The sequence below is a fragment of the Apodemus sylvaticus genome, chromosome 12 (genome assembly GCF_947179515.1).
Source record: "Apodemus sylvaticus chromosome 12, mApoSyl1.1, whole genome shotgun sequence".
NCBI lineage: Eukaryota > Metazoa > Chordata > Mammalia > Rodentia > Muridae > Apodemus > Apodemus sylvaticus.
Genome location: NC_067483.1, coordinates 70,104,173 through 70,131,241, shown reverse-complemented (window position 1 = coordinate 70,131,241; position 27,069 = coordinate 70,104,173). Strand labels below are relative to the sequence as shown.

The window sequence follows — 27,069 nt, the reverse complement described above, 5'->3', positions numbered from 1 at the left end:
GCCTGTACAGATCCTTATCATTACCAGTGCTTTGGATGAGTTAATCTTAGAATCAAAATTGGATGACTTGAGAAAGGGGGTTGTATGGTTTGCAGGCAGGCATGGAATGCTGGTTGGAGTTTTGGGTTAGTTTCTTTGACATAAGGTCTGTAGCTGGACTCAGATTCTCCTGCCTCTCCTTCTGGATGCTGAACTGTCAGCTATGTGATACACTGCTTGACTGGGACGGGGTATTTCTTTGCTGTTTTTATTACCTGTTAAATGAAATTATTGATATGGTTGCTTAAATTATTAAGCCCAAACTGAAGATGAAGTCAGAGGGATATTGTCTCAGAATAAACCAAGGTGCTTCACCATTGACTGAATGTCTTAGACACCTTGGTACTTGTGGGGGAGAGTACACTGTAGAGAAATCTGAACAGGAAGAAAATGGAGACTCATAATACCTGGTTATTCTGGGAAAGATAGTTAAAAGGATAGACATATATGGGGAATATATATTTTGATCTCATGAGTTGATAGTATAGCAGTAGCTACATTATAAACTGAAAGAGGCTGTAATTATGTAGGTGGTATTTGAGTTTGTACAAAACAAATGGAAAAATATACTTGTAAGCTAAAAGGAGCAAACTGGCGGTTTTTGAAAGAGAAAGGAAATTTTTCAGTGTTGTAGGTTTGCTTGTTGCCATACTGATATGGCAGTGTGGTTCTGTAAAGTGTAATTTTACAGTCACTGATGAACTTTTTTCTAGAATTAAGAGAGGCCTAATAGGTCGACGTTGAACAGTTTTGTGCTCATTGAGAAAACTAGTACACTGTGGTAATTAATGTGTAGGGTAATTTTTTTAAATCTTTTTTTTTTAATTTCTTGGTTTTTATAGGAACGTGGCCCATCTTCACACTTGCCACCACCTCCCAAATTGCTTGCACAACAGGTAGATTTTAAATAAGTGTTGATGTATACTATACTGTATTTGGCTTTTATTTGTTTTCTTTTGTTGGGATGATTTTCATTAACCAATTGTACACTGTTCACTCTGTGGCTTTTTTTTCCTTCTAGTTCATCATTCTTCTCTAACAAGCACATTGCTCATCTCTTCACTAGGGAAAGAGGCACACAGCTAATGGCTGCCACGTTCACACTTGTAGTCGTCCTTCCTGCAGCCCTTGCTGTAAGAGTGGCCCTTTTTTTACTTGTGCCCTAAAGGCAGGCAGTCGTGCCATTTACTGTCTACAGAACACTGTGCCCTGCTCTTCATTCTCTTCCATCATCTGCTCTATTTCTTTGTTCTCCATCATAGCAAAATTCTTTTAATAAGTTACACTTATCTGGATAAGTCTTAAGTTTACCACCACTCCCATGAGTGTTGTATGAACACATATATACATCCATTGCCTCTTCTAATAAATTAGATTTTCAAATATTAATCTAACAAGGAATATGTACTAGATTATATTAAGAAAAAACACAATAATAATAAAGCACATAGCTCAGTAAAAATGATTTTTAGCTTCACAAAGAAAAATATGTGAATGTGGTCTAGGGAGATAGCCCAGTGCGTAAACTGTACAAGCATGAGGCTATGAATATCCACATTCAGGAGACTCCATAGATGTTTGTGGTGTGCACAGTAATAAGCAACAGTGACACTTGAAAGAATAACATCTGAGGTTGTTTTCTCACTTCTATACACTTGTGTGTGTAGATATGTTATGACCACGTTCATGTATATAAAAATCATACACACATTCACAAAGAAAAAATATGAGTGGTCAGTAAGTACATGGAAAGGTATTCAGTATGTTCAATAACTGTGCTATTATCTAATAACCATGTAATGTAAATTTAAATCATGGTAATATTCTTTTTTTTGTACCCATCATTACCCTATAGTAATAGCATATAGGATAGCATGCACACTTGAACAGTGTAGGAAGGCAGCTTGGCAGTTTCTTGTTAAGGAAACATAATTGGGAAGGTCACTGCCACCTGTTTATTCAAGAGGAATGAAAATATGCAGGTGTGTGCCTTTATATCCCAGGATACACATCTGTCATTGTTTCTTGAACCTATAATGGAATACTATATGGCAGTGAAATGGTGTAAGCCACCACAAAATTGTCTCCAAAGTATTGCAGAGAGCCAAAGAGAATGTCACGAGCAATTCGTCTGCGTCAGGGAAATTCTAGCACAGGAAAACCAGTGTTAGGATTAAGGTATGTGGAGGTCATGGTAGGAGCAGGAGTGATGTGATGCAGAGAAGTTTTCTGTGGATACCATCCTCATGTGAAGTCACTTCTATCCTTTCAGCTCTTTTCTGAGCTATAGATGAAGCCATGAAATTATAGGCCATGGTATACATTTACTTTTTCACTGCTATTTGATTTCACTATGCTTTTCTTTCTTTCTTTTCTTTTCTTTTTTTTTGAAATTCTATATATGAATCTAAGTATTTCTTTATCCTGTTTATCCTGGTAAGTTTTCATTTCTCTTTGTTGAAAATCTTTTTTTATTTTTATTCTTTATGATTTAGCACTTTGTGTGCTTTTTCTCTTATTTTTGCAGTTTCCAGCAGTGTTGTTTAACTTTTAGTCATCATTTGAAAATGTTAATGAAAATAATGCCACTCACATGATGAACCTCTAAATCATCATTGTATTCTGGATAAGGTGTAAATCTCTCTTCCCAGACTTAGTTTTGAAATTTCCTTCAAGGCAGTTTCTCTAGCAGCCATCTTGTTCCTTGCTTCTTACTTCACTTCTTCCTTGTTCATCTCCTTGGTACATATGGGCTGTCATTTTGTATATTTGGGCCTTGATTTTTCTCCATGAGGAATTCTCCTTCTAAGGCAGTTTGTCTGTAGGCTACTACTAAAGCATACACTTAAATTTCTGTTATCTCTACATTTTACCCTAGTATAAGCTGAGTGAGCAATGATGCCTAACACAATGAATGGGTATTTCTTCATTCAGTATTTGTTGCCCCAGTTAATGTTCGCCTTCCTAATTTAGTACATTGTCTAGACTTACTAAGAGTCAAGTTTGGGAAGTTAGTTCTCTCTTTCTGCAGTGTGGCGCCTGGAATAAACTCAGGTTGTCCAGTTGACAGCAGGTTCCTTCTGCCCTCCATCACCATCTTGCTGGCCCTTTCTCTTTTCATTATCTTGTTTATGCTTTGACAGAATTTCTTTTTTCTTTTTCCTTCTTTTTGGCCCCTCTTCCCATCTCTCCATATTTATGGCACACAATATCAGTAACAGAAAGTTACCAGGTTGTTGATGGCTTGGATGTTAAGGTTGCTTGCTGCCAAGCTTGACAACCCAAGTTCACTCTGGAGAGTCCATAGAATGGGATAATAAGAGAGCTGACTCGCACAAATTGTTCTCTGACCTCCACGTGTGCACATGCACACACAGAGAGATGTAACACAAATTATTTCAAATACCAAGTTCTTGTCTTCATCTGCTATCTTCTTCAGCACCCCCCACCTCCAGATCGACAGATCCCTGGAAGACAAGGCCCCTTTCCCTCCAAACCTCCAGTACCTGATAATGATGAAATATGGAAGCAAAGACGAAAACAACAGTCTGAAATATCTGCAGCAGTGGAGCGTGCTCGTAAACGCCGTGAGGAGGAAGAGCGAAGGATGGAGGAACAGAGGAAGGCTGCGTGTGCAGAGAAATTGAAACAGCTGGATGAGAAGCTCGGGATCATAGAAAAGCAACCATCTCCAGAGGAACTTAGAGAAAGAGAGAGAGAGAAGGAGCGGGAGCGAGAGAAAGAACTTGAAAAAGAAAAAGAACAGGAACGAGAGAGGCAGCAGGAACTTGAAAAAGAGCAGGAAAAGCAGAGAGAAATGGAGAGGGCAAGACAGCAAGAGAAAGAGTTAGAACAACAGAGAGAAAAGGAACAGGAGCTACAGAGGTTGAGAGAACAGGAAAAGGAGAGCGAGCTGAAGGAACAGGACAGAGAGGGAAAAGTGGAACCCCAAGAGCCTGCTGTGGAGCCTGCAACAGAAAGCAAAGAAAGTGAAAACTCCAAGAAAGGTATGGTGCCCCGCCCACATTTCATAGTTACTTATGGATTCTCTTTAATTTGTTAATGGTGGAAAGTGAAGGCATATATATTTACTTGTGACTTGTCATCCTCTAGAATAGATGGAACTAGTTTTCCTCAGGATAAAAACAGTTATGACTAAGGTTTAGAGGGAATTCTTATCCCGATTACAAATAAATTTGTTTCAGCATAACTAGTAATCACTCTGAGGTTTTCTTTTTCTTTTTTCTTTTTGTTTTTTTGTTTTGTTTTGTTTTAACAGGTCTTTGCCTGTAGTTCTGGCTGGCCTGAAATTGCTCTGTAGACCAGATTGGCCTCAAACTCAAAAATCTATCTCCTATATCTCCTGAGGTGCTGGGGTTAAAGGCATGTGCTGAACATAATTTGCTTTTTTAAAATATACATAGATCACTTGGTCCTCACCCTACCCACATATAGATCATATCATGTAGGTACTGAGTGTTAACATTAATATTTATCGAAATAAATGGAAGTATTAGAACCTTAAGTTTTTGTCAAGTAAATACATTTGTATGTAAATGAAGAATTTGGATCTGTGGTCTCTTTAGAGTCCAGCTTTAAAACAATCTGTTGATAATCCAGTGATCTGTTATTGGTGGTTTCCTTATTGGGTTACAAAATGGTGGTTTGGAGAACTGTGGAGACCCTTTTTCTTCTTTATCAACATGGTTGATAGGATTATCTTTTACTATTTTTTTGAGCAGAAGAAGAACCAGTTTTCACTAGACAGGACAGCAATCGCAGTGAAAAGGAGACCTTACAAGTGGTACAAGAAGCAGAACCTGAATCAGGGTCTCAGCCCCGACCTGGCTATTTCAAACAGTTTCAGAAATCATTGCCACCACGATTTCAGCGGCAGCAGGTAATACTAAAACCAGAAAATAGTTTACCTCATTTGGGATTGGAAGTACTTATTGTTCAGTATCTGATAATACAATATAGAACAAAATAAATAAAGCATAAAAACTGACTTAATTCCTTTTTTTCTTTGCAGTACTTGAGTTGAAGTTGACTTTCTCTGCAATGCCTTTTTTATCTTAAGCTTTACTAATAGACATATCTTCTACTTCTAGGAAATGATGAGATGCTTACGTAAATTATAAGAAAGTACTGTAACTTGTTTGGTCTTTTACCAACTCTGTGTTAATTGTTTTTATCTTTAAATAGCCCAAAGCGCCATTGTTTTCAAATATGATTAATTGATTATAGAATAGAAATGTCAGTAAGTGTGATTTTGGTTTTCCAGGAACAGATGAAACAGCAGCAGTGGCAGCAGCAACAGCAGCAGCAGCAAGGCGTACTTTCACAAACTGTGCCTTCACAGCCATCTAATGGTTCAGTCCCTCCACCACACAGGCCCCTTTACCAGCCAATGCAGCCCCACCCTCAACATCTGGCTTCTATGGGTTTTGACCCAAGGTGGCTCATGATGCAGTCCTACATGGATCCTCGGATGATGTCAGGAAGGCCTGCAATGGACATCCCACCCATTCATCCTGGTGCGCCGGGAGGGAGAGAGGGAGGGATGGTGGGACTACGTGCAGTTTTTAAGGTTGCCTTGGCCTGTCCTCTTCTTTTTTTTATAATTCCCTCAGTAGCAGAAATCTAGTAAAAACTTAAAATAGTACCTCTAGGTCTTTATCAGGAAGTTAGAGCTTTTAATATAGACATTTGTGTCAGCTGTTTACTAGCTCTTTTTGTTTTAGAAATTTAAATTTTTGAGATGGCATTTATTCTTGCTAAAATCTGTTATTAGTATTCTCATTTTGCTAAATATTTCAACATTTAAATTTTATCTTCATATATTTATAGTTTCCTATTATTTTCATAACAACTTGAATGTCTTCATAGGTTAGCCAAAAGTAAATAATCCAGCTCTTTTGGGGATCCATTTAGAATTAAGCCAGATAATCTATCATCAGAATGATATTGTCGAAGGTCTAGGAGTGATTAAAAAGCTATTCACAAATTACAACTCATTCAAGGCCTAGTGGCAGTGCCTGTAATCTCAGGGCCCAGGAGGCTCAGAACTTAGGGCTGTCTAGAAGGGGCAGTTAGTCGGTTTGTAAATCTCATTATGTAATGCAGTTACCTATTTTAGCACCAAAGATTAATAAAATTTGCTATAAGAAGTAATTTTTCCCAGAACTTAGCCTTGTTGGTATGATTCTGATCTCTGTTTTTCTGTTAGCTGTTTTTGATATGCATATTTTTTCTTTTAAAATAAAGTGGGCTCCTATTGTGTTTTCCCCTTTTGATTTTTTTTTTTTAGCACTCATTTTGTACATTTTTATCGTGGTTTTGTTTCTTTTACCTTAACTAATTCTCTTGTGTGAACTTTTCTTACAGGAATGATTCCTCCTAAGCCATTAATCAGAAGAGACCAGATGGAAGGGTCGCCTAATACCTCTGAATCGTTTGAGCATATAGCTCGGTCTACAAGAGATCACGGACTTTCACTTTCTGAACCTCGGATGATGTGGGGGTCAGATCCCTATCATGCTGAGCCTCAGCAGGCAGCTACTCCCAAATCTGCTGAAGAAACTGGGGGTGCACGGTAATAAGTTATTTAAATCATTAACAAAGATAAGGAGAATATTGCATCCCTGAAGATCATTCTGGGTGCCAACAGTATCACCCATGGACAAAGGTGTTCACCATTAAGCCAGATAGACTTGATCTAATATGTTAGTTATACTAATTGGTGCATTAGAAGTTCTTATATAAACATTTCTTGTTTGAGGTTTTAGCTTCCATTAGTTAAATATACAAGTCCATATACTTAACTGTCTGCAGTTGCAGATACAGAGCTTCATATTGTGTGACTGAAACTTTACCCCATTATTTAGAATAGCATCTCCATGTTTCTGATTGCCCTAAGCCCTCTAGCAATCCTCATTCTATATTCTCCGTGAATGAGGTTAGTTATTATATTTGCACCCTTGATACAGTTGGTGCCTTTGCTACCAGCAAAACTCTTATCTGGGTGTTTCACAATTATCTTTTCTTATTTTCCCTGAGTAACATTGTCATCTTTTCTTCATTGACTCAATGATATAGACATTCTATGTTCTTCCCTTTGCTAAGTTTTTTTTTTTTTAATTGGGGAATAATAATGCTCTTTATACTTAGGATTCATTATTTTATATTTTGGGGACTGTGTGGTGGGAGTAATGGTGCAGTGGAGGGTTTGCATACACATGGATAAGGTTGTTTTGTTGGTAATACCTTTGACTTCTCATCACAGGCCTGAAACTGCAGTGGACCATGAGCATGTGACTGCTGCTTATCCTGTAGAACATAGTCAGTTGGAAACGCATTCAAAAACAGATGTTGCTAGAGACTCAACTGAAACAGAAGGACAAAAGTTTTTAAGCCGATCAGTGGAAGATGTAAAACCTCACCATGTTGATACAAATAATCAGTCTACTTGTTTTGATGCAATTGATCAAAAGAGCTTGCCTACTCCTACAGAAGAGCGGATCTCAGCACTAGAAAGTCAACCTGTCCGAAAAAGAAGTGTTTCCCATGGATCCAGTCATGCTCAGAATGCAGAGGAACAAAGAAATGAGCCATCTGTCAGCATACCTAAGGTTGCCAACCGATGTATTGATTCCAAAGAAACTGTAGAAAAGCCAGAGGAGAAGCCAAGGAAAGATGGCTTTCTGCGATCTTCTGAAGGGCCTAAACCAGAGAAAATCTATAAATCTAAATCAGAAACTCGGTGGGGTCCAAGACCAAGCTCCAACAGAAGAGAAGAAGGTAATGACAGGCCTGTGAGAAGATCAGGTCCCATTAAAAAGCCTGTACTTAGAGATATGAAAGAAGAGCGGGAACAGAGGAAGGAGAAAGAAGGTGAAAAAGTTGAGAAGGTCACTGAAAAAGCTGTTAAAGCAGAAAAACCAGAAAAGAAAGATCTTCCTCTTCCTCTACCACCTCCAGCACCAGCTCAGCTGCAGCCGTTGGTTTCACCACCGGTACAGCCAGAACCAGAGAAACCACCATCAACAGCAACATCAGCTCTGACTCAGAAGCCATCTCAAGATGAGAAACCTTTGGAACCTGTCGGGAGTGTCCAGGTAGAGCCTGTAGTTAAAACTGTAAACCAACAGAGTGTTGCAGCACCTACGGTCAAGGAAGAAAAACCACCTGAGAAAGTCATTAACAAAGATGTCGGAGTAGAAAGACCTCGTCCAGATTCTAGACCAGCAGTTAAAAAAGAAGCACCTCTGCCAACTAGGACCTATTGGAAAGAAGCTAGAGATCGGGATTGGTTTCCAGACCAGGGATACAGAGGCCGAGGCAGAGGCGAGTATTACTCCAGAGGTCGAAGTTATAGAGGCTCTTACGGGGGTCGTGGCAGAGGTGGTAGAGGGCACACTCGTGATTATCCTCAGTATAGAGACAGTAAACCAAGACCAGAACATGTGCCTTCAGGACCTCTCAGACAACGAGAAGAAAGCGAAACACGAAGTGAGAGTTCTGATTTTGAGGTTGTTCCCAAAAGAAGGCGACAGAGGGGTTCTGAGACTGACACAGACAGTGAAGTTCATGAAAGCGCAAGTGACAAGGATAGTTTAAGCAAAGGGAAACTTCCCAAAAGAGAAGAACGGTCTGAAAACAAAAAACCTGTCAAGCCCCAGACTTCTTTTAAACCTGAAAACCATGTCCGAATAGAAAATAGGGCATTAGAGAAGCCTTATGTAAGAGACGAGGATAAAGCCAAGCCAGGTTTCCTTCCCAAAGGGGAGCCTACAAGGCGTGGCAGAGGAGGAACATTCAGACGAGGTGGAAGGGATCCTGGAGGCCGGCCATCACGTCCTGCTACCTTAAGAAGGCCTGCTTATCGAGACAATCAGTGGAACACAAGGCAGGCAGACCCTCCTAAACCTGAAGATGGGGAGCCACCAAGAAGACACGAGCAGTTTATACCAATACCTGCAGATAAACGACCTCCCAAATTTGAACGAAAATTTGACCCAGCTAGAGAGAGGCCCCGAAGACAGCGTCCTACCCGACCACCAAGGCAAGATAAGCCTCCTCGATTTAGACGTCTGAGAGAGAGAGAGGCTGCTTCAAAGACAAATGAGGTCTTGGTACCCACAAATGGCACAGTTAATAGTGTTCAAGAACCAGTTAATCCACCCGCAGATGTTTCTGGAAATAAGACACCAGATTTGTCTAATCAGAACTCTTCAGATCAGGCAAACGAAGAGTGGGAAACAGCCTCTGAAAGCAGTGATTTTAATGAGAGGCGAGAGAGGGATGAGAAAAAAAACGCTGATCTGGGTTCCCAAGCGATTGTGAAGGCTGGGGAAAGTGCTTTGCCTCCAAAAAGAGAACTAGCAAAGAGAAGTTTTTCTAGTCAGAGACCTGGGGTTGATCGCCAGAGTCGACGTGGTAACAGTGGCCCGCCCAAATCAGGAAGGAATTTTTCAGGTCCTAGGAATGAAAGAAGAAATGGCCCACCATCAAAAAGTGGAAAGAGAGGGTGAGTACTGTAGTTTAGATTTAAAACATACCTTGAGAGAAGATACACAAGGTGCCAGGCTAGATAAAAAAGACCCTGTCCTCCCCTTAGGCTAAGACACTTCTTCTAAAAGGGTTTTCTTGGAAATACTGCATAGAGCTTTAGAAGTACTTGTATACCCAGAAATGAAAGTCCAGTTTCTGTGTTTAGTAAGTGCTCTTGTGCTGCCGAGTAGCTCTGCGTCCTTAAGTTATTCAGGTGTGTTTTGAGATACGTAACTCCGGCACTCTGCTGTTAGCTCAGAAATCCTTGGTGAGTTGTCATAAATTATATTCCCTTCTGGAGTTATATTAGTCCCAGAAAGCTAATCCCTGCCTGTCTACTAGGCTCTAGTGGCCAGCATGAGTCCTCTGGCAATGGGTATTAACTAATTTTTTTAAAACCTGGTGTCTGAAGGTGGAGTAGCTCAATTGGTGGAAGTGTTTACCTAGCACTGCAGAAAACTAGGCAAGGTGCTTACAAGTCATCTCAGTGCTTGGGAAGGTGGCGGGCAGGTCAGTCAGAAGTTCAAGGTTATCCTTGACTAGATGGTTCAAAGACAACCTGGGAGAAGAGACTCTGTTTCCCAAAAAGAAAAAGAAAAAAGAAATTTTAATAAAGTGTGCTAAGGTTGCTCTTTTAATATTAAAATGTTGGTTATAATGTTAATATTGGTTTCAGTATTAAGTAAATTGGCTCCACTCAGATCTTTGACATGTTTATTGTAGAAGATGGAAGCTTTATATATTTTATAAGAGTACAGGATATTGTAGCACATAGTATACCATGATCATTCATGAGGTGATGAGGCCTATGAGGGGCTAAGAGCACTGGTAGCTCTTCCAGAGGATCTGGGTTTGATTCCCAGTGCCCATATGGAAGCTAACTCCAGTTCTAGGCATCCAACTCTTTCCTCTTGCTTCCCTGGGCAATGTACACATGAGGACAGACATAAATGCAGCCAAAATACCTGTACACATAAAACAAAAATAAATCTTAAAAGCATTGTTTAGGAATTAGCATAATTACAGGTAATCTCAATTTCTTAGTTATATGTAATTAGTATTTTCAATCAAAATTTTAGAGTAATGGACCAAGTTTGTTTTCTGAATACATGCTCAATATAAATTTCACTTTGAATGTTCAAGAGTCAGGGTAACAACAACAAAAGCAACACAGTAAGTATCTAGCCAGACCAAACTTTTAGAATTTCAAGTGCTTAAAAACTTGATTTGATTTTCGTGTTGTGTAGATAGCGACAACTTTAAACTTATAGAAACTCCAGACGGTTGTAGTGACAACAGTTTGGAAGGGCCCATTTGGAAGGATTGAATTCATTCTCCAACTGTTGGGAGTCATGTCAGACATAGAGTAATTCTTTATCTTGAGAAATTGTATAGACTGATATGAAAATGTTCAAGAGTCAGGGTAACAACAACAAAAGCAACACAGTAAGTATCTAGCCAGACCAAACTTTTAGAATTTCAAGTGCTTAAAAACTTGATTTGATTTTCGTGTTGTGTAGATAGCGACAACTTTAAACTTATAGAAACTCCAGACGGTTGTAGTGACAACAGTTTGGAAGGGCCCATTTGGAAGGATTGAATTCATTCTCCAACTGTTGGGAGTCATGTCAGACATAGAGTAATTCTTTATCTTGAGAAATTGTATAGACTGATATGAAAATTAAACAGTAAACCCGTTTTTATGTTATGTTTTCATCTGGGAAATTCTTAAAAATAAACCTGGTATTGTTATGTTGTTAGGGAACAAAAACTAAGGATATATTTATTTGCCTTTAAAGTGAGTTTTCATATTAAAGGTGTTTTAATAAGATGACAAACAAACCTAGTTACCTCTAGGGATAATTAGTATTCTAGACTTTGATTGTTGGGGAGAACTTCAAAGAGCTGGGCTGCTGTATTGGAGCTTTAGTTTTAATGAAAGAGGCTACTGAGAGTGACTAAGTGTTTTTCAGTGCTGTTGTATCTTAGGTATGACTTTAGAAACTGCCAGGAAACACAGTTTTGTTTTGTTGGAGTATGTCAAAATCATCTCAAATTATCTCTTCTTTAGGCCATTTGATGACCAGTCTTCAGGCACAGCTGGTGTTGACCCTGTCAGTGGTAATTCTGCACACCATCAAGAAGGTGTGCCTAATGGTGCAGGACAAAAGAATTCCAAGGATGCTACTGGGAAAAAGAGAGAAGATACCAAACTGGGTCCTAAAAAACCGAAAGAGAAAGTAGATGCTCTGTCACAGTTTGATCTCAACAATTATGCAAGTATGTTTCCGATTCTTTACTTTTTGGTAAATTGGAGCAAATACTATGAAAACATGAGGAAGGAGAATGTTGTGCATTTATGTTAGACATAGAAACTGACCAAAATAATAACTTGACTTAGACTGAAAGAACACTAGCCTTTAGCATGTTATGAATATTGGGTACAAGTTTTGATAATGATACTCTAGGAAGATTTCACTGTTCTCATTGGGAGGGGGTTGAAATTGATTAAACCAGTAAAATTGCAAAACATGCTTGAGAAAGCACAGAAAAACATTAAGTGAAGATTTTAAGTTAGAACTGAAGCAGTTCTGAACATTTCTTTTTAAAAAGAAAAAATAGTGAATACAAGCAGAATAATAGTGGGAGACTTACTGTAGACTTAGATTAAGGAAGCTACAAGTAAACAGGTATCCAACATGATGGGAAAAGCAATACAGAAATATTGGGTGAAGAGATTAGTACAAAGTGTCTCACAGTAGATTAGTTTACTTCTAATAGTATATTTGTCGTTCATTCAGATGAAGCCAAAGCTTAATGTGAATAAAACTGAGATTTCTTGATGAGGTAATAGTAATGGAAGGTTGGGTGAGGTAGTTGTCCCAGTATGAGATGTAGGTGTCTTTTTCCTTGCTTCTAATTGTGTGTGGTATTTTGGTGTGTGTTTTTATTAAGCTCTTGTTTGTTTGGGCTCAGATATCAGACATTATTTCTAGGCCAGTGGTTCTTAAAGTGTGGTTCTCAACTATTTGTCTCAGTAGGAAATTCAAATACAAATTATTACCTAACGAATATGATTTTGAGAACTAGTATTTGTAATTCAAATGGGGGGGAAATGAGAAAGAAATAACTGATCTTAATTGCATGTTTAGGAATTTTTTGCTGGATTATTTAGAAAAGTGATTCTCAATATAAGTGACTTTCCACTCAGTGAGTCAGTCACCAGAGCTGGGACAAGTGCTGATTATGTCCTGTGAATATAGAGGGACAGAGATGCTACTAAGAATTCTACAGTGTATAAAACAGCCAGACCACAGGGTGACAGTTCTCAGAATGCCTTGTGCTTTCTTTGCCTTTTGTGCTGATGGTGAGGTGGATGAGTGATGAGGTGCAGTGGGTGTGCTGTTAGTTACTACACAGGAGTTACTACTTCAGCAGAGGTAGTGGTACCCTAGCTGATCTGGTAAACAGCTACCAGGTAGTTCATGAACAGCTGTTATCAATAAGGGGAACAAAGAAATGCTTCAGGCAGGATGACATATGTTTTCACTGGATGATTTATGTCATGGAATTTAAAATTAAGCAGTATAGATTTTTACATTTTTCCACTTAATAATTTTGTCTCATAGCTGAAGTAACTCAGACCCTGTTACATGAAAACCTGAAGTGAATTTAGGATTGTGATATTAGTCATGTGTGGTGGTGCATATCAGTAGTGCAGACGTCTTTAAGGTGGAGCATGATGTTCTAGGTTAGCCTGGCTTACAAAATGAAAACTTGTCTCAAAACAACTATAAATGATAGAATTGTGGTAAGTTCACTTCATTAATCTGAAATAATATGACATCCACAAAAGCCAATTTTAGTGTTTTATATTTTTCCTTGTTCTGTACATAAAATTTTAATTAAAAAAATAGAATTGTAGGTTCTCTGCAAATTCCTTCAGAATTTTATATCTGTAGCCAAAAGTCACATCTCTTCTGACTTTCAAGCATTATTTATTGATAATTTAGATTTGCTATTCTGTCTACAGTATAGTAACTTTAGGCAAAATTATCATGGTTTGAGAATACATGACAATAATTCCCACTTCTTAGGATGATTACATGTATATGAAGTAAAGTACTACTTTTGGGTGAACATTACACATATCTGAGGCTGAGAAGACATTGGTTTGTTTTTATTTAAAATAAAACTGTATAAGAGTGGAGGGAGAGGAGCTCACATGCCTGTATGTGTTATGCATTATAAAGGAGAAAAATATCTTACTGGAAATGGTGCCACATGTGTATAGTTCCAACACTTGATAGGTAGAGCAGGATCTGGAATTCAAGGCCAGCCTCAGCTATACAAGTTTGAGAATTGTATATCTTGTATATTTGAGTATTGGCTACTTGAGGCCCTGTTTCAAAAACCAAAAGGTTCTATCATTCAAAGTATGCCATTTTAGGTTGTTTTTTAATCTTGTCTATGAAACTTTTTCAGAAAGGTAAAATAACTTTGAAATTTGCGAGTCCATTAAGGGCCATCTTACAGGGTAGGAAATAAGTTATACTCTCAAATTAAATCTTTTCCCACACTTTCAGGTGTTGTTATCATTGATGATCATCCTGAAGTAACTGTAATTGAAGACCCCCAGTCAAATTTGAATGATGATGGCTTTACTGAAGTTGTATCTAAAAAACAGCAAAAGCGGTTACAGGATGAGGAACGCCGAAAGAAGGAAGAACAAGTCGTACAGGTTTAAGCTTATAATTTTATTGGTAGCTTTGTATATTGTTGTTCAGGACTTATTAGCAAATGACCGGGGTTACTGTCTGCTCATAAAGTCATAAAGAGTTGAGTGATTATCTTCACACCTAGGAACTCTTGCCCAGAACTGAAGTAATTTTAAAATGAGATATTATTATAGCTTGCTATTTTCCTTATAACAGACCATAGTTTATTTAATTCAACAATATATATTATTTTTTTTATTAATTTGTTCTATGTATGGTAGAATTCAGTTTGTTTAAATTATGTTGGAAATTGAATGAACACAAGTGCCCTGATCCTTTCTTTTTTGGTTGGTTGGTTGGCTGGTGTCAAATCTACTTCAAATTTATAAAATTCAAATATATAAAATCTACTTCAAATATATAAAATTATACTTGTCCATATTCCATACTGTCTTAACTTCTTACACTTTGTAATCTCATTAGTACCCTAAGAGTGTCCAATTAATTGAAATAACTGAGTTAGCAGTATGAAGTTCTAAAAGCACTAGGAAGTAGAAATTACATATGTGTACTGTTTCTTTGGGTAACTTAATGTCAAAATAAATGATGTGTTTTTTTAAGGTATGGAGCAAAAAAAATATAGGTGAAAAAGGAAGAAGTCAAACGTCTAAGCTTCCTCCAAGGTTTGCCAAAAAACAAGCTACTGGGACTCAGCAAGTACAAGCTCCACCCTCTGTGCCAGTTCCAGTCTCTTCCTCAGCCCCAGTCCTGACATCCCCAGCAACTGCAGTTCCTGCCTCCACCCCAGTTCCAGTTCCCATTCTGGCATCAGCTACGGCTCTAGTTCCAGTGTCAACCGCAGCTCCAGTTCCAACCTCAGCCTCAGCTCCTGTTCCAGCATCCACTTCATCTCCAGTCACAGCCTCTTCCTCATCCCAGCCATCAGTCCCAGCTCCAACTCCTATCCTTGCCTCAGCCCTAGCACCAGCTTCAGTCTCTTCTCCAACCCCAGTGGTCTCAGCTACAGCTGTGCCATCTATTTCAACACCAGCTGCCCCGGCCTCAGCCCCAACAGCCTCAGTTCCGCTTGTCCCACCCCCAGCTACATCCACTGCCCCACCCCCAGCCTCAACGGTACAGACACAGACACAGACCCACAAACCAGTCCAGAGTCCACTTCCACCTTCAACACAATCTTTAAAGCAGCCACCACCTTCAATTAGATTACCTTCAGCTCAGGCATCTAATGGCCCAGATTATGTAGCCACTGGGAAACCCACGCCCACTTCCCAGTCCCATGGGTCTCTAACAGCTGAGTTATGGGACAACAAAGTGGCTGCTCCAGCTGTGCTGAATGACATTTCTAAAAAATGTAAGTATACAGTAGAGAAGTATGGGGTAGGAAAAGACAGAAGTACTGAAATTTGATTATATCTTATTTTAAAAATTTTAGCTTCTTTTATTTTAGTAGCTTAGTTTCCTTTCCTTTATCTCTCTAAAACAGTTAACAGGATACTACATTAAGGTTTCATATCATCCTAATTAGACTAGCTGTTATCAGAAAAACCAACAAATGCCAGTTGAGGGGGTGGGGGAAGAAAGAACCCCTTACATATAACTGGTAAGTTGGCTCAGCCAGTGTGAAACTCAGTAAGGAGGTTCTTCAAAAAACAAAAAATAGAATCACCATAGGATTTGCCTATTCCCCTTTTGGATGTGTATCTAAGAGGATGTAGATTAACAGAGAAACTTGTGCATTGATGACAGTATGGATAGTAACCAAGATACGTACGTAATCAGCCCAGATGCCCAGTAACAGATAAATTAATAATAGACTACTATAACAGAATTTTACTGAACCATAAAGAATGATTTCTGTCATTTATAGAGAAATGAATGGAAATGGAAATCAGTGTGTTAAAACAGATTCGGAGAACACGCAGTTTGTTTTCTTCCTGTGAGCTTTAGGTTGAAGTTAAGTACGGTGCACACATAGATGAAAATAAAGATGAAAGGGGGAACTAAGGTTAAAAGTGTGGTTTTCTCAAATGGAATCTAATTTGTGTATAAGGACAGGGAAAGAACCATTTAACATAACTAAAAAGGGCAACATAATACAATAAATATAAAACATATGTCTTATAGACTAAAAAAATGATAATAGGGATGTGTAAGAAACCTTGCAATTGGACTATCTTTTGGGGTGGGGGGCATTTAAGAATCTCTTAGCCAAGCCGGGTGGTGGTGGCGCATGCCTGTAATCCTAGCACTTGGGAGGCAGAGGCAGGCAGATTTCTGAGTTCGAGGCCAGCCTGGTCTACAGAGTGAGTTCCAGGACAACCAGGGCTACACAGAGAAACCCTGTTTCAGAGAAAACAAACAAACAAAAAGAATCTCTTAGCCAGGCAGTAATGGCACACACCTTTAATCCTGGTACTCAGGAGGCAGAGGCAGGCAGGTCTACAGAGCAAGTTCCAGGACAGCTAGCTACACTAAGAAAACCCTGTCTTGGGGGGGAAAGAATCTGTGAGTGAAGAATTGTTTTATTGTGTGGCCACCATTGTAATAAAAGGGTTGAATGTACTAGACTTCAGCATCTAAATTTTAATGGTCACATTTCCTCTGGCTTCTTTTTAGTAGGTCCTATTAGTCCACCACAGCCTCCTTCAGTTAGTGCATGGAATAAGCCCTTAACATCATTTGGATCAGCAACTTCATCAGAGGTAAGAATAGACTTACTGGCATAAATGGGGAGTTAGTGACATAGTTTTTAAAATAATTTCCAAAACTTCATTGTATCTAGTTATTACCTTGGGGCCACTAAAACATTAATTAAATTCATGCCCAGAATTTCTGCTTTGGTATGGGTTGAGTGTACATTTCTGTCAAGTACCCAGATGATGCTAATGCTACTAGTCCTCCATATTTACAGGCTGCTAAAGGTTAAACATTTGTTTCATTCTAATGTCAAGAAAGGACCTGGTAGAGAACATAATCTAGTCACTATTTTCCAGGCTTGCCTTATATTCCTGTCTAATACTGGTCAGTGGTTATTCATTAAGTGAGTGAACATTTTACAAAGTATTTTTAATGTGCCAGCTAGTCTCCTTTCTGAGTTTATAAAACTTTCACAGATAATAGAAGCAAAAGGCCTCATGGGAGTAATCAGCAGTACACTTCTTTAATCAAGATGATAGCAGAGAATTTTCCCAAAATATATGGAGGTAGCTTAAAGTAACTAAGATAGCTTAAAGAACAGGGGATCCTACTTGTGTGTCATTTAATTGAAGATTTGGAGAAGATAAAGTAGGTTATTCAGATACCTTAGCAAACACCTTAGCAAAAGTTGATTCCCAGTTCAGGGAATAGTAGTTAAAAAAGCCATGAGGTAAGAACAAGTCTGATGGGGGCTGGAGAGATGGCTCAGCTGTTAAAAGTACTGACTGCTCTTCTAGAGTGCCTGAGTGCAATTACCAGCAACCACATGGTGGCTTGCAACCATCTGTAATAGAATCTGATGCCCTCTTCTTGTATGTCCTGTACAATTTAGCCATATATATAAAATAAATAAATCTTAAAAAAAAATTAAAGACAGGTCTGGTATATTCGAAATAGTTCTGGGAAGTCCAGATGACTGAAGTGATCTAAGAGAAAGAACAACAGAGTGTGGAGAGGATTTAGGGGCTTTGGAAGACATGGAGAACCATTGGGGGTGTGATGCACAGGGGTGGCAAGGTGTGAATATATAGATCACTGTGTTCAGAGCTGTCTTGTTTGGAGGGAATAAGGATAATAGTATAGTCAAATGATTGATGTGGATGTCAGGAGAAAGTGAGCCATTAACCCAAAACCGACCTGGTGTGGACAAGAAAGACAGAGGTCTTTCTTTAGTTTCAGTAGTAAAATAAGCAGGTACAAATGGGTCCAGATTAGGCATGAGCATAAGAAGGTCACAGAGCTACGTTTTTTAGGAAGATATTGCCTGGGCTTGCGTGCCTAATGCTTTTGCAAAGGACCCACGTTTGGCTCTAGCGCTCACAGCAGGTGGATCAAGACACCTAAGGGGTCTCACATCTGTCACCCTCTAGCACTGGAGCTCTCCCACACATGCTAACACACCAAAGTATAAGTGGATGTGTCAGCTATCAGAGTGTGTAAATCAAAGAGAGTCTGGTTTGAAGATTTTATTTGCTAAGTCATCAACATATCAACATTCATGGGGTTGGATGAAATTATAAAGGTAAGATGAATTTTGAAGATGGAAAAGTGGGAAATCTAAACTAAGTGTTGAGGCTTTCCACTCAGAGAAATGTGGGAGATGCAGGTGCCAGCTGATAAAAGAAGTATCTGAAAGAAAAGAAAGAGGGGTAGATCATCATGTTCAGTACTGCTGAAATAGCAAGTGGTACATACACTGAATTGCCAATAGAAATTAATGTATAGGGCCCATTGCCGACACTGACATGAAAACACATTAGCATAAGATTAAGAAAAGAGTGAATAGAGAATTTTAAATTAAGAAAAGGCGAATAGAGAGTTTTAGGGTACAGTCATTCGCTAAATAGAATTTCGTTGGTTATGTCATTTTGAGGCCACAAAGGCCATGGTGTGCACATAAGGTATCGTCTGACATTATAGTAGTCTTAGCTTCAGTATGCTGTAATATTTGCAGAACAAAACAATTTTCTTGTGATGCATTTCTCAGAATGTGTCTTGTTATACAATGTAATCACAGTTACACTGTAGGTCAGTATTTTCTCTTTTTAGAAGTCTTCCTGTTACCCTCCCTTCCCAGTATTCTCGCATGTCTGGAATAGGCCTCATCATTTATTTTGGTATTAAAATTTTTAAGAGTCATGTTTGAGAGCCTTTATTTGATATGTATTGTTGCTATTTTATTTCTATTTTTTTATGTATGAGTATATTTTCACTGCCTTCAGACACACCAGAAGTGGGCATCAGATCCCATTACAGATGGTTGTGAGCCACCACGTGGTTGCTGGCAATTGTACTCAGGTCCTCCTAAAGAGTAGTCAGTGCTCTTAACCATTTCTCCAGCCTGATATTACTTTTTTTTTTTTTTTAAGATTCATCATACGGTACATTTCTTGCAAAGCCAGTTGATCCATACTAATTTAAAGGGGACAGTATGGAAATTTGTTTTCTTTCTTGGCTGCAGAAATTCTAAAACCATATGTTTTGGTATGTCTTATTTATCTTTCATAGCTTTTTTTGGTCATCCTCATGTTCTTTGCAATTTCCAGCTTTTTATGTTAACAAAATTGACATTTCAGACAATGACAAGAATTCTCAGATGGTTTTCCATTTCCTTTTCTGTGAGTACACATGTGTACTTGTATCACACATGTGTGCACGTGGGAATCATTGGTCATCCTGGAGTATCTTTCATTATTTAGGATTCTCAGAAAGCTATTTATTGTAGAAGTTATCAGTGAGTCAGTCCAGAGCACAGCACAGAGAACTACGATGGAGGCGACATGTATGAGGCTAGGTACATGGAGCAGTCAGTGACTTAGTTTTGTTCCTAGCAAAGCAAGAACAAAAAACAAAGCTAGAAGCAAAATCCAAATTTGCTTTGGTCTAACACATAAGTTGCTATTTCCTATTATTTCTGGCATTACTTTTTATTGGTTTTTTTTTCCTTTTCAGTATGTTTTGCTTAAGAATTTTCTTCATCTAACATTCTATCTTAGCTTTTCTTACATCCCTATCAAACTTTGGTTCTTTCATTTTATTTAATATAACCGAAGTGTGATTGTCTAGCACAAAGAATGTGTTTAGAAAATTAGCTTTTTAATTGCTGACATGACTCCATGGGTATGTGTATTACCTTCCCGATCCCACAGTGCATTGTTGATGTTTTCATTTGTAAGTTACTATCAGAGCAGACTTAGAAGACCCCTTGGCCATTTATGAGTTAAGTTTAAAGTTGTTTTAATGTTAAAAAAAAAAACTGGAAGCTTTTCTTGGTTTTTCTCATCACAAAACTAGGGCTTTGAACACTTAAGCTGAAGTCTCAGTTAATATGTAGAATTGCTTTAAACATGCTTCTATTGTGCTTTTTATATGTGACAGACACTGCATACATTTTTTCAGTCAAGTCTGAATTTGTTTACTGTGATATACCAAGTGTTAAAACATTATTTTATTAGGGAACAAGAAATGGTCAAGAGAGTGGTGCTGAAATTGGAATTGACACAATTCAGTTTGGTGCTCCAGCCTCAAATGGGAATGAGAATGAGGTGGTTCCTGTGCTTTCAGAGAAGCCAACTGACAAAGTTCCTGAGCCTAAAGAGCAGCGGCAGAAACAGCCACGGGCAGGGCCCATTAAAGCTCAGAAGGTACCTATTATTCTTTAGGAAGATGTGATTCTGGAATGGATATAATGCTCTAAAATTTAATTTAGTTTTTAATAAATCTTTCATTAACAATGTATTTTGTCATAACATTGACTTTAGCTTCCAGACTTGAGTCTGGTAGAAAACAAAGAACATAAACCTGGTCCCATTGGAAAGGAACGATCATTAAAAAATAGAAAAGTGAAAGATGCCCAGCAGGTTGAGCCAGAAGGACAGGAGAAGCCAAGCCCAGCTGTGGTCAGAAGCACAGATCCTGGAACAGCAAAAGAAACCAAAGCCGTCTCAGAAATGTCTGCTGAGATAGGAGCCATGATCTCAGTATCATCTCCAGAATATAGCACTGATGCAAAGGTGGGTATACACTGACTGTTGATTTGATACACAAATGAGGTCCAAATGAGTGACAGGAACATTAATAATGTACTTTTTATGCTGCGCATTTGATTTTAATGTTGGTTGTATCAAACCCTTTTTGGTGGCTTTTGTTGTTGTTTGTTTGTTTGTTTGTTTGTTTGTTTGTTTGTTTGTTTTTGGTTCTGTGTAGCTCAAGCTAGCTGGCTGGAACATGCTCTGTAGACCAGGCTGGTCTCTTAACTAGATCAACCTGCCTCTGCCTCCGGAGGGCTGGGATTACCACCACCTGGCATACCACAAGCTTACTTTGTGATGTTCTGTCAAATGATATAAATGTCCCTGCAAAAGGTTATATTTTTGTAGAAGTTGATCTGTATTTTGCTGAATGGCTTAAATAGAAAACTGTAAAAGATCAGAATTCTTTGCCTTAAGTTTGTAAGCATTCAAACTTGTCTTTGTCTGGTATAGCTTTATTTGGCCTTCTACTGTAATTCTAAACTGTCTCTTGAAGGCCGGTCCATGCGCTTTCAGCCTACTGTTAGTTGGTGGATTGACATTGTAGGACATAGTGGTTTATTATCTCTCTCTGTCCAGAACAGCTTTACTTCTATTAGACTGTCAGGAAGTGACCTATAAACTCAGCTTTGTTTTCTTTTACTCCTCCACAGGAGTCTGTAACAGACTACACCACACCTTCCTCTTCTCTGCCTAACACTGTGGCTACTAATAATGCAAAGATGGAGGATACTTTGGTTAATAATGTAAGTAATCAATCACATTTATCAGGTTTGGATAGGAACCTAACTCATCCATCACTGTTCCTTAAGCACACTGTTGTGAACAGTGTTTGACTCTTAATAAGAAATGAGTAGATAGCAATTTTGTGTTTTGAGCAGTGTATAAATATACCTACTTTTGGGCTGGAGAGGTGGTTCAGTGGTTAAGAGCACTGATTACTCTTCCGAAGGTCTTGAGTTCAAATCCCAGCAACCACATGCTGACTCACAACAGTAGAGATCTGATGCCCTCTTCTGGTGCATCTGAAGACAGCTACAGTGTACTTAGATACAATAATAATAAATAAATCTTTAAAAAATTATATATATATATATATACACACACACAAACACATACACACTTTTAAAATCAAAGCTTAGGCCTCCCTCTCCTCTCTTCCCCTCCCCTCTTCTTCCCGCAACCTGTTTAAGTTGACAGCTTTCAAAAACTTGTGCTGGGACTTGGATTTCATAAGCACTCATCCTATTAATCTAGTTTGGTAAAAAGTTTTGAGTTCACCCTTATAGTTAATTTTATTTGGTTGGGTAATTTTGTTCACAAATAAGACTTTATGATTCAATGGAGCCATACTCATTTAAGGTCAGTAGAATAAAAGAGACTGGGATTTTGATTTGTTTTTAAAAAAACAAACAAGTATTTTCAAACTGAAGTACATAGACCTGGCCTTGCCTACATTGATTTTATGGAAATTGAGCTGTAATATGACCATAGTATTCCATAATTTCTTAAATTATCTAATATTAGGTGATGTTAAGTTGTATGGCAGATAAAGCACTAGTTTTCCTGAGCGACCAGATTATAATTGGATGTTTTAAGTCAGTACAGTTTATCATTTTGCCTTGTTCAATGTAGAGGAAAAAACTAGTCTAAAAAAGTAACTTACTCTGACCTCATGCACAGCATAATTGTGACATTTAAAAGTTACTTGCTTTTATGGTTCTTGCTTTTGAGAATAAATAGGGAAAATTTTGGTCACCTGATCTCCCCTTTGAATATAAACTAATGTAATCAAAAGCTGTCATAGTCAAATGATGATTATTCTTTCCAAAAATAAAGATTTCTTCAAAAATATTTATCATTTTTCAGTATAAAAATCTTGATATTTGTTTTATATTTTTCCCTTATGCTGTCTGTCTGTCCCTCTAGCATCAAGTATGTGGAAATTTAGAAAGGTGAGCTACACGAGGGGTCAGCTAATCAAATTATAATCAAATCAAAAGACTTCTACATAGCTGAAGAAAAGGGATGGAAAGGAGTCAGTTGTACTTGATATTGAGAACTGGTTAGATTGTCTAGTGTTGAGAATTTATAAGACTGCTTCATGCACCAAAGCCTGGGATAATATACTACCACCACCATCCCCATCTTTAGGAGAAGTGTTTTCTGTATAATAGGAAACTTAGAAGAAAGATCCATTGTTGAGTTTAAATCCTGGTTCCACTGCTAGCTTTTCTGAAGTGTTAAAGTATATGCTTTAATTGTGCTCTCTTTTCTCATTTAAAAAATATTTATAAAATGTCAGTTTTTCATTCTCTAAACTTGTAGTATTTTGTCATTAAAAAATATATATGCACATGAGCACTTAAGTAGTCCTTATGTACTCCTAAAGCCAATTAGCATATGGCTTTGTTCACTGGCAGATGTGAGGAAGAGCACATGTAGTCTCATGGATAGACAAATAGTCTATCTGCCTATTAGCAGTATCTCTAAGGCACCTATGAATGACAAAATTTAGGTTGGGGGTATTGTAAATTCAGCGTAGATGACATCAATGTTGTTTCCTTGGGCCAAGTGTGGTAACTAAAGTCTTACATGGGAAGAAATTTTAAGGCCTTTTGAGATGTCTTTTCATTAGTCTATTGGAGGCTTACATTTTAAAATGCAGAACTTTTGTCTTTAAAAATACATATCTGTTGAAACTTCATATAGATTCCTTTTTTAAAATGCATATTTTTATGTATGTTTGAGCTTGAGTGAGTTTGTATGCACAGCTTGAATGCATGAGCCAAAGAAAACATGATAAACAACACTTGAACTGTATTGTGGTGAGTCACTAGAAACAGAACCTGGGTCCTTTGAAAAGGCAGTGTAAGCACTCTGAACCACTGAGGCATCTCCCCAGCCCCAGGATAGGCTTTTAAAATAAATATCTTAACTTGTGTGATAGTTAATGTTGTCCAGTATTAAAATTATTTTGTATTTTGAATGTCCCACAGAGTTAAGTACAGATGACAATTTTTATTACTATGGTTTAACTGGTATCAAGATTTACTTTAAAATCTTTGTTAGGTAGCATATGTTTTGACAGATCTTTATTCAATATATACTCCAGAATATCTCAGAGTGGTCTTAAAATATGAAAGCATGCCAGCCATTATTTTCTGAATAACTGAAGTAAACATAAAGCAATGCACAGAGTAAGGTTACAACATCCAGGGACTGTGAGGTAGGAATAGCGCATACCACCTTAAAGTTTATAAAAGTGTGTGTTTGCTACAGTCGTGTCTTTACATAATAGAACAGGTTGCTGTGATGAGGTAAGGGTATAGTCTATACTTTGATCCAGGGGTTACTCTGGTTTTTGAATCTTATAAGAGGCTGATTAGGGAAGATGTTTGCACTGCTGTGTTATACACTCAAAATTGGAACCTATACATACTCCATATATACTGAAAGTTATATGTCTTAGAACTTTAGTGCACAGAGTATGGCTTTTGGATCTGTAGTATTATCACCACCCCACCCCCACCCTGGGGAGTTTAAGATATAAGATTTCACCTCAAGTATAAAAGTGCTACCTTGAGCAGTATGTACTTTATAATAGATGAGCTCTTTTTTCCTGATAATTTGTACATATCCACGTGGATAATGTTTCTCTTCAGAACTTTAACGTAATTACCACCCACTATATGCACTGTAAGTTAAGTAATCAGATACTGCTTTTTGGACGATGGGACTTTTGTCGCATACTTGGATTGTGATATGTTGCCTGCCTTTCAGGTGCCCCTGCCCAACACCCTTCCCCTCCCTAAGAGGGAGACTATACAGCAAAGCTCCAGCCTGACTTCAGTTCCTCCCACTACTTTCAGCCTCACCTTCAAGGTATGTACAGCATCCATCTTTACGGCTCCTTAATTATTGCATGCAAGGAATGCAAGGTGACAATAATAGTCTCTCTCTCTCTTTCTTTCTTTCTTTTCTTTTCTTTTCTTTTCTTTTCTTTTCTTTTCTTTTCTTTTCTTTTTTAATGACGTCAAATTATACCTTAAAAGTCATGTTAGCTTTTAACACTGCTTGGCAATGACAAAGTCTATTATGCTTATGCATTTTGTCATCAAAATAGAATTATAGCTTATGATTTATACTCAAATGCAAAGTGCTAATTATAATATTAAGAATGTTCTTTTTTATATAAGTCATTTATAAATTAATATGCAGAAATATTTCATGAAAAGGCTATTAACACAGGCATACTTTATAAGCAAAACTGAGAATTTTTGGTTTGAAATACTAAAGATTGAACTTGGGACCTCACGTATGAGACAAACATTTTACCACATCCCAGTCCTTTGTTTCCTTCGACAAGGCTTCTTCTAAGTAGCCCAGGATGGCTTTTAATTTGATGATCCTACTGCCTGCCTTAGACAGCAAGGGTTGCAGTCTGTCCCCTTCAGCTGGCATTTGCTTTGATTTTCTAGCTCTTATTTTCCTGATTTTTTTATTTTATTTTTTTTATTTTTATTTTTTTGGCATGTATTAATTCTTCTTGTTGGAGATTATTATCTTGGTATTAAGTTAATGGTTAAGGGGGAGAAAGTGGAATTGGGTTTGTGTGAGTGTCTCTTTATTAATGTTCTCTTTGTTCATAATCCTATTCAACATGGTATTTAACATCTAAAGGCAGGTTTTCCTGATTGGATTATAGTAAACCTTTGGTGTTATGTACTATAGGAAGAAGAAGCTGAGTTGTTTTAGTCATTTGGCCAATGTTTATTTCTAAATTCTTGCTACATAACCTCATGATTATCTCTTTGTAAGAGATGTATCGTGCCCAGTTCCTACTGTTCAGCATCAGTTCTTGTTTGGCCTTGCTGCTGATTTTCTACTCAGGACTCTCTCAATCTTGGCTAATTACCTTGTTTTATTATAATTCGAATGATTTTTATGATTATATTGATCAACTTCACATAAGCAAACATCATATATACTTAATTATTGAGCCAGTTAATAATTCTTAAGAATATCTGTTGGGTTTGCCTTTTTTGATTCATTTTTAACATTCCAAAACTATTATACACAAAGTTAAAATTAAATAAATTTAACCTATCATTCCAAACACACAACACACACACACACACACACACACATATTTGTCTTGGAAAAATATTTAGTTGTAGTAAAGTTCTTTATGGGCATTATTCCCAGCATGTAAAAATAATTATACTTATTTAGTCTTCTTGAATCTCCAAAGACAAACTGTTTCCTTGCTGATTAAGAAATGAAATCAAGCCATATATAAAGACTAAAAGTTGGCATTTACTAGATAGGTAGATTATTTACTTTTACCTCAGAAGAAATTTCCTAATTAATCCAAAAGGGTATCTTCATACTTTCTTCTCAACATATTTTATATATTTATGGAGAATCCAAACGTAAAATAAGACTGGATACACATGAGCAAAGCCAGTTTTCCATCAGAAGTTAGACAGAAACATCAATTATTCTTTAAGGGATGGAAGTGATCCCACAAACCTGTGCAATGGGTTCCATCATTCAGAACAACTAATGAAAACTCAGCTAAAACACCAGAGTCCATATCCTGAATAAGAGTTCAAAAACAGGGCAGTGCAGGAGCAGAGGTCTCTGTTCAGGTACTAGTCTAGACTTAAGACAGATCTTACAAATGGGAGTCGAGGCTGGGGTTCCTGTCCTACCCTACCCTCTGCAGCTTTTATATAAAGTAAAATACACATGAATGGCATAGTGAGTGTAAGAAATATATATTTGTTCTTAAATATAGAAGAATCATGCAATTTGGGTGTTTAACTATGGTGGTGGTCTGCATAGATGAGGAGTCGTGTGGTTTTTAAAAAGGAAATGATGAGATACTTGTTAAGGTAGGTTAAAAATTTAGAAATTGCCAGGCGATGGTAGCAGTACCAAGCAGATCTCTGAGTTTGAGGATAGCCAGGGCTACACAGAGAAACCCTGTCTTTAACACTCCCCAC

At 37.8% G+C, this 27,069-nt stretch overlaps 1 protein-coding gene across 11 annotated transcripts in view; it reads left to right on the top strand.

Moving 5' to 3' along the window:
- The window catches only part of Prrc2c (proline rich coiled-coil 2C), a 66,086-nt gene that overhangs the window by 26,263 nt on the left and 12,754 nt on the right, over window positions 1-27,069 (top strand). For 10 of the 11 annotated variants that reach the window (XR_007980545.1, XM_052201174.1, XM_052201167.1 and 7 more), the window contains exons 11-24: window positions 882-935; window positions 3,479-4,046; window positions 4,782-4,939; window positions 5,324-5,576; window positions 6,427-6,634; window positions 7,325-9,568; window positions 11,663-11,871; window positions 14,178-14,332; window positions 14,931-15,681; window positions 16,947-17,032; window positions 20,483-20,671; window positions 20,789-21,040; window positions 21,712-21,804; window positions 24,842-24,943. Coding sequence is in view for 10 of the 11 variants with exons in the window: in XM_052201174.1 (XP_052057134.1) it covers window positions 882-935; window positions 3,479-4,046; window positions 4,782-4,939; window positions 5,324-5,576; window positions 6,427-6,634; window positions 7,325-9,568; window positions 11,663-11,871; window positions 14,178-14,332; window positions 14,931-15,681; window positions 16,947-17,032; window positions 20,483-20,671; window positions 20,789-21,040; window positions 21,712-21,804; window positions 24,842-24,943 (5,322 nt within the window). In the remaining variant the exon portion in view is untranslated. The remainder of the gene's footprint in view (window positions 1-881; window positions 936-3,478; window positions 4,047-4,781; window positions 4,940-5,323; window positions 5,577-6,426; window positions 6,635-7,324; window positions 9,569-11,662; window positions 11,872-14,177; window positions 14,333-14,930; window positions 15,682-16,946; window positions 17,033-20,482; window positions 20,672-20,788; window positions 21,041-21,711; window positions 21,805-24,841; window positions 24,944-27,069) is intronic. The other variant, XM_052201165.1, reaches the window with a different exon arrangement.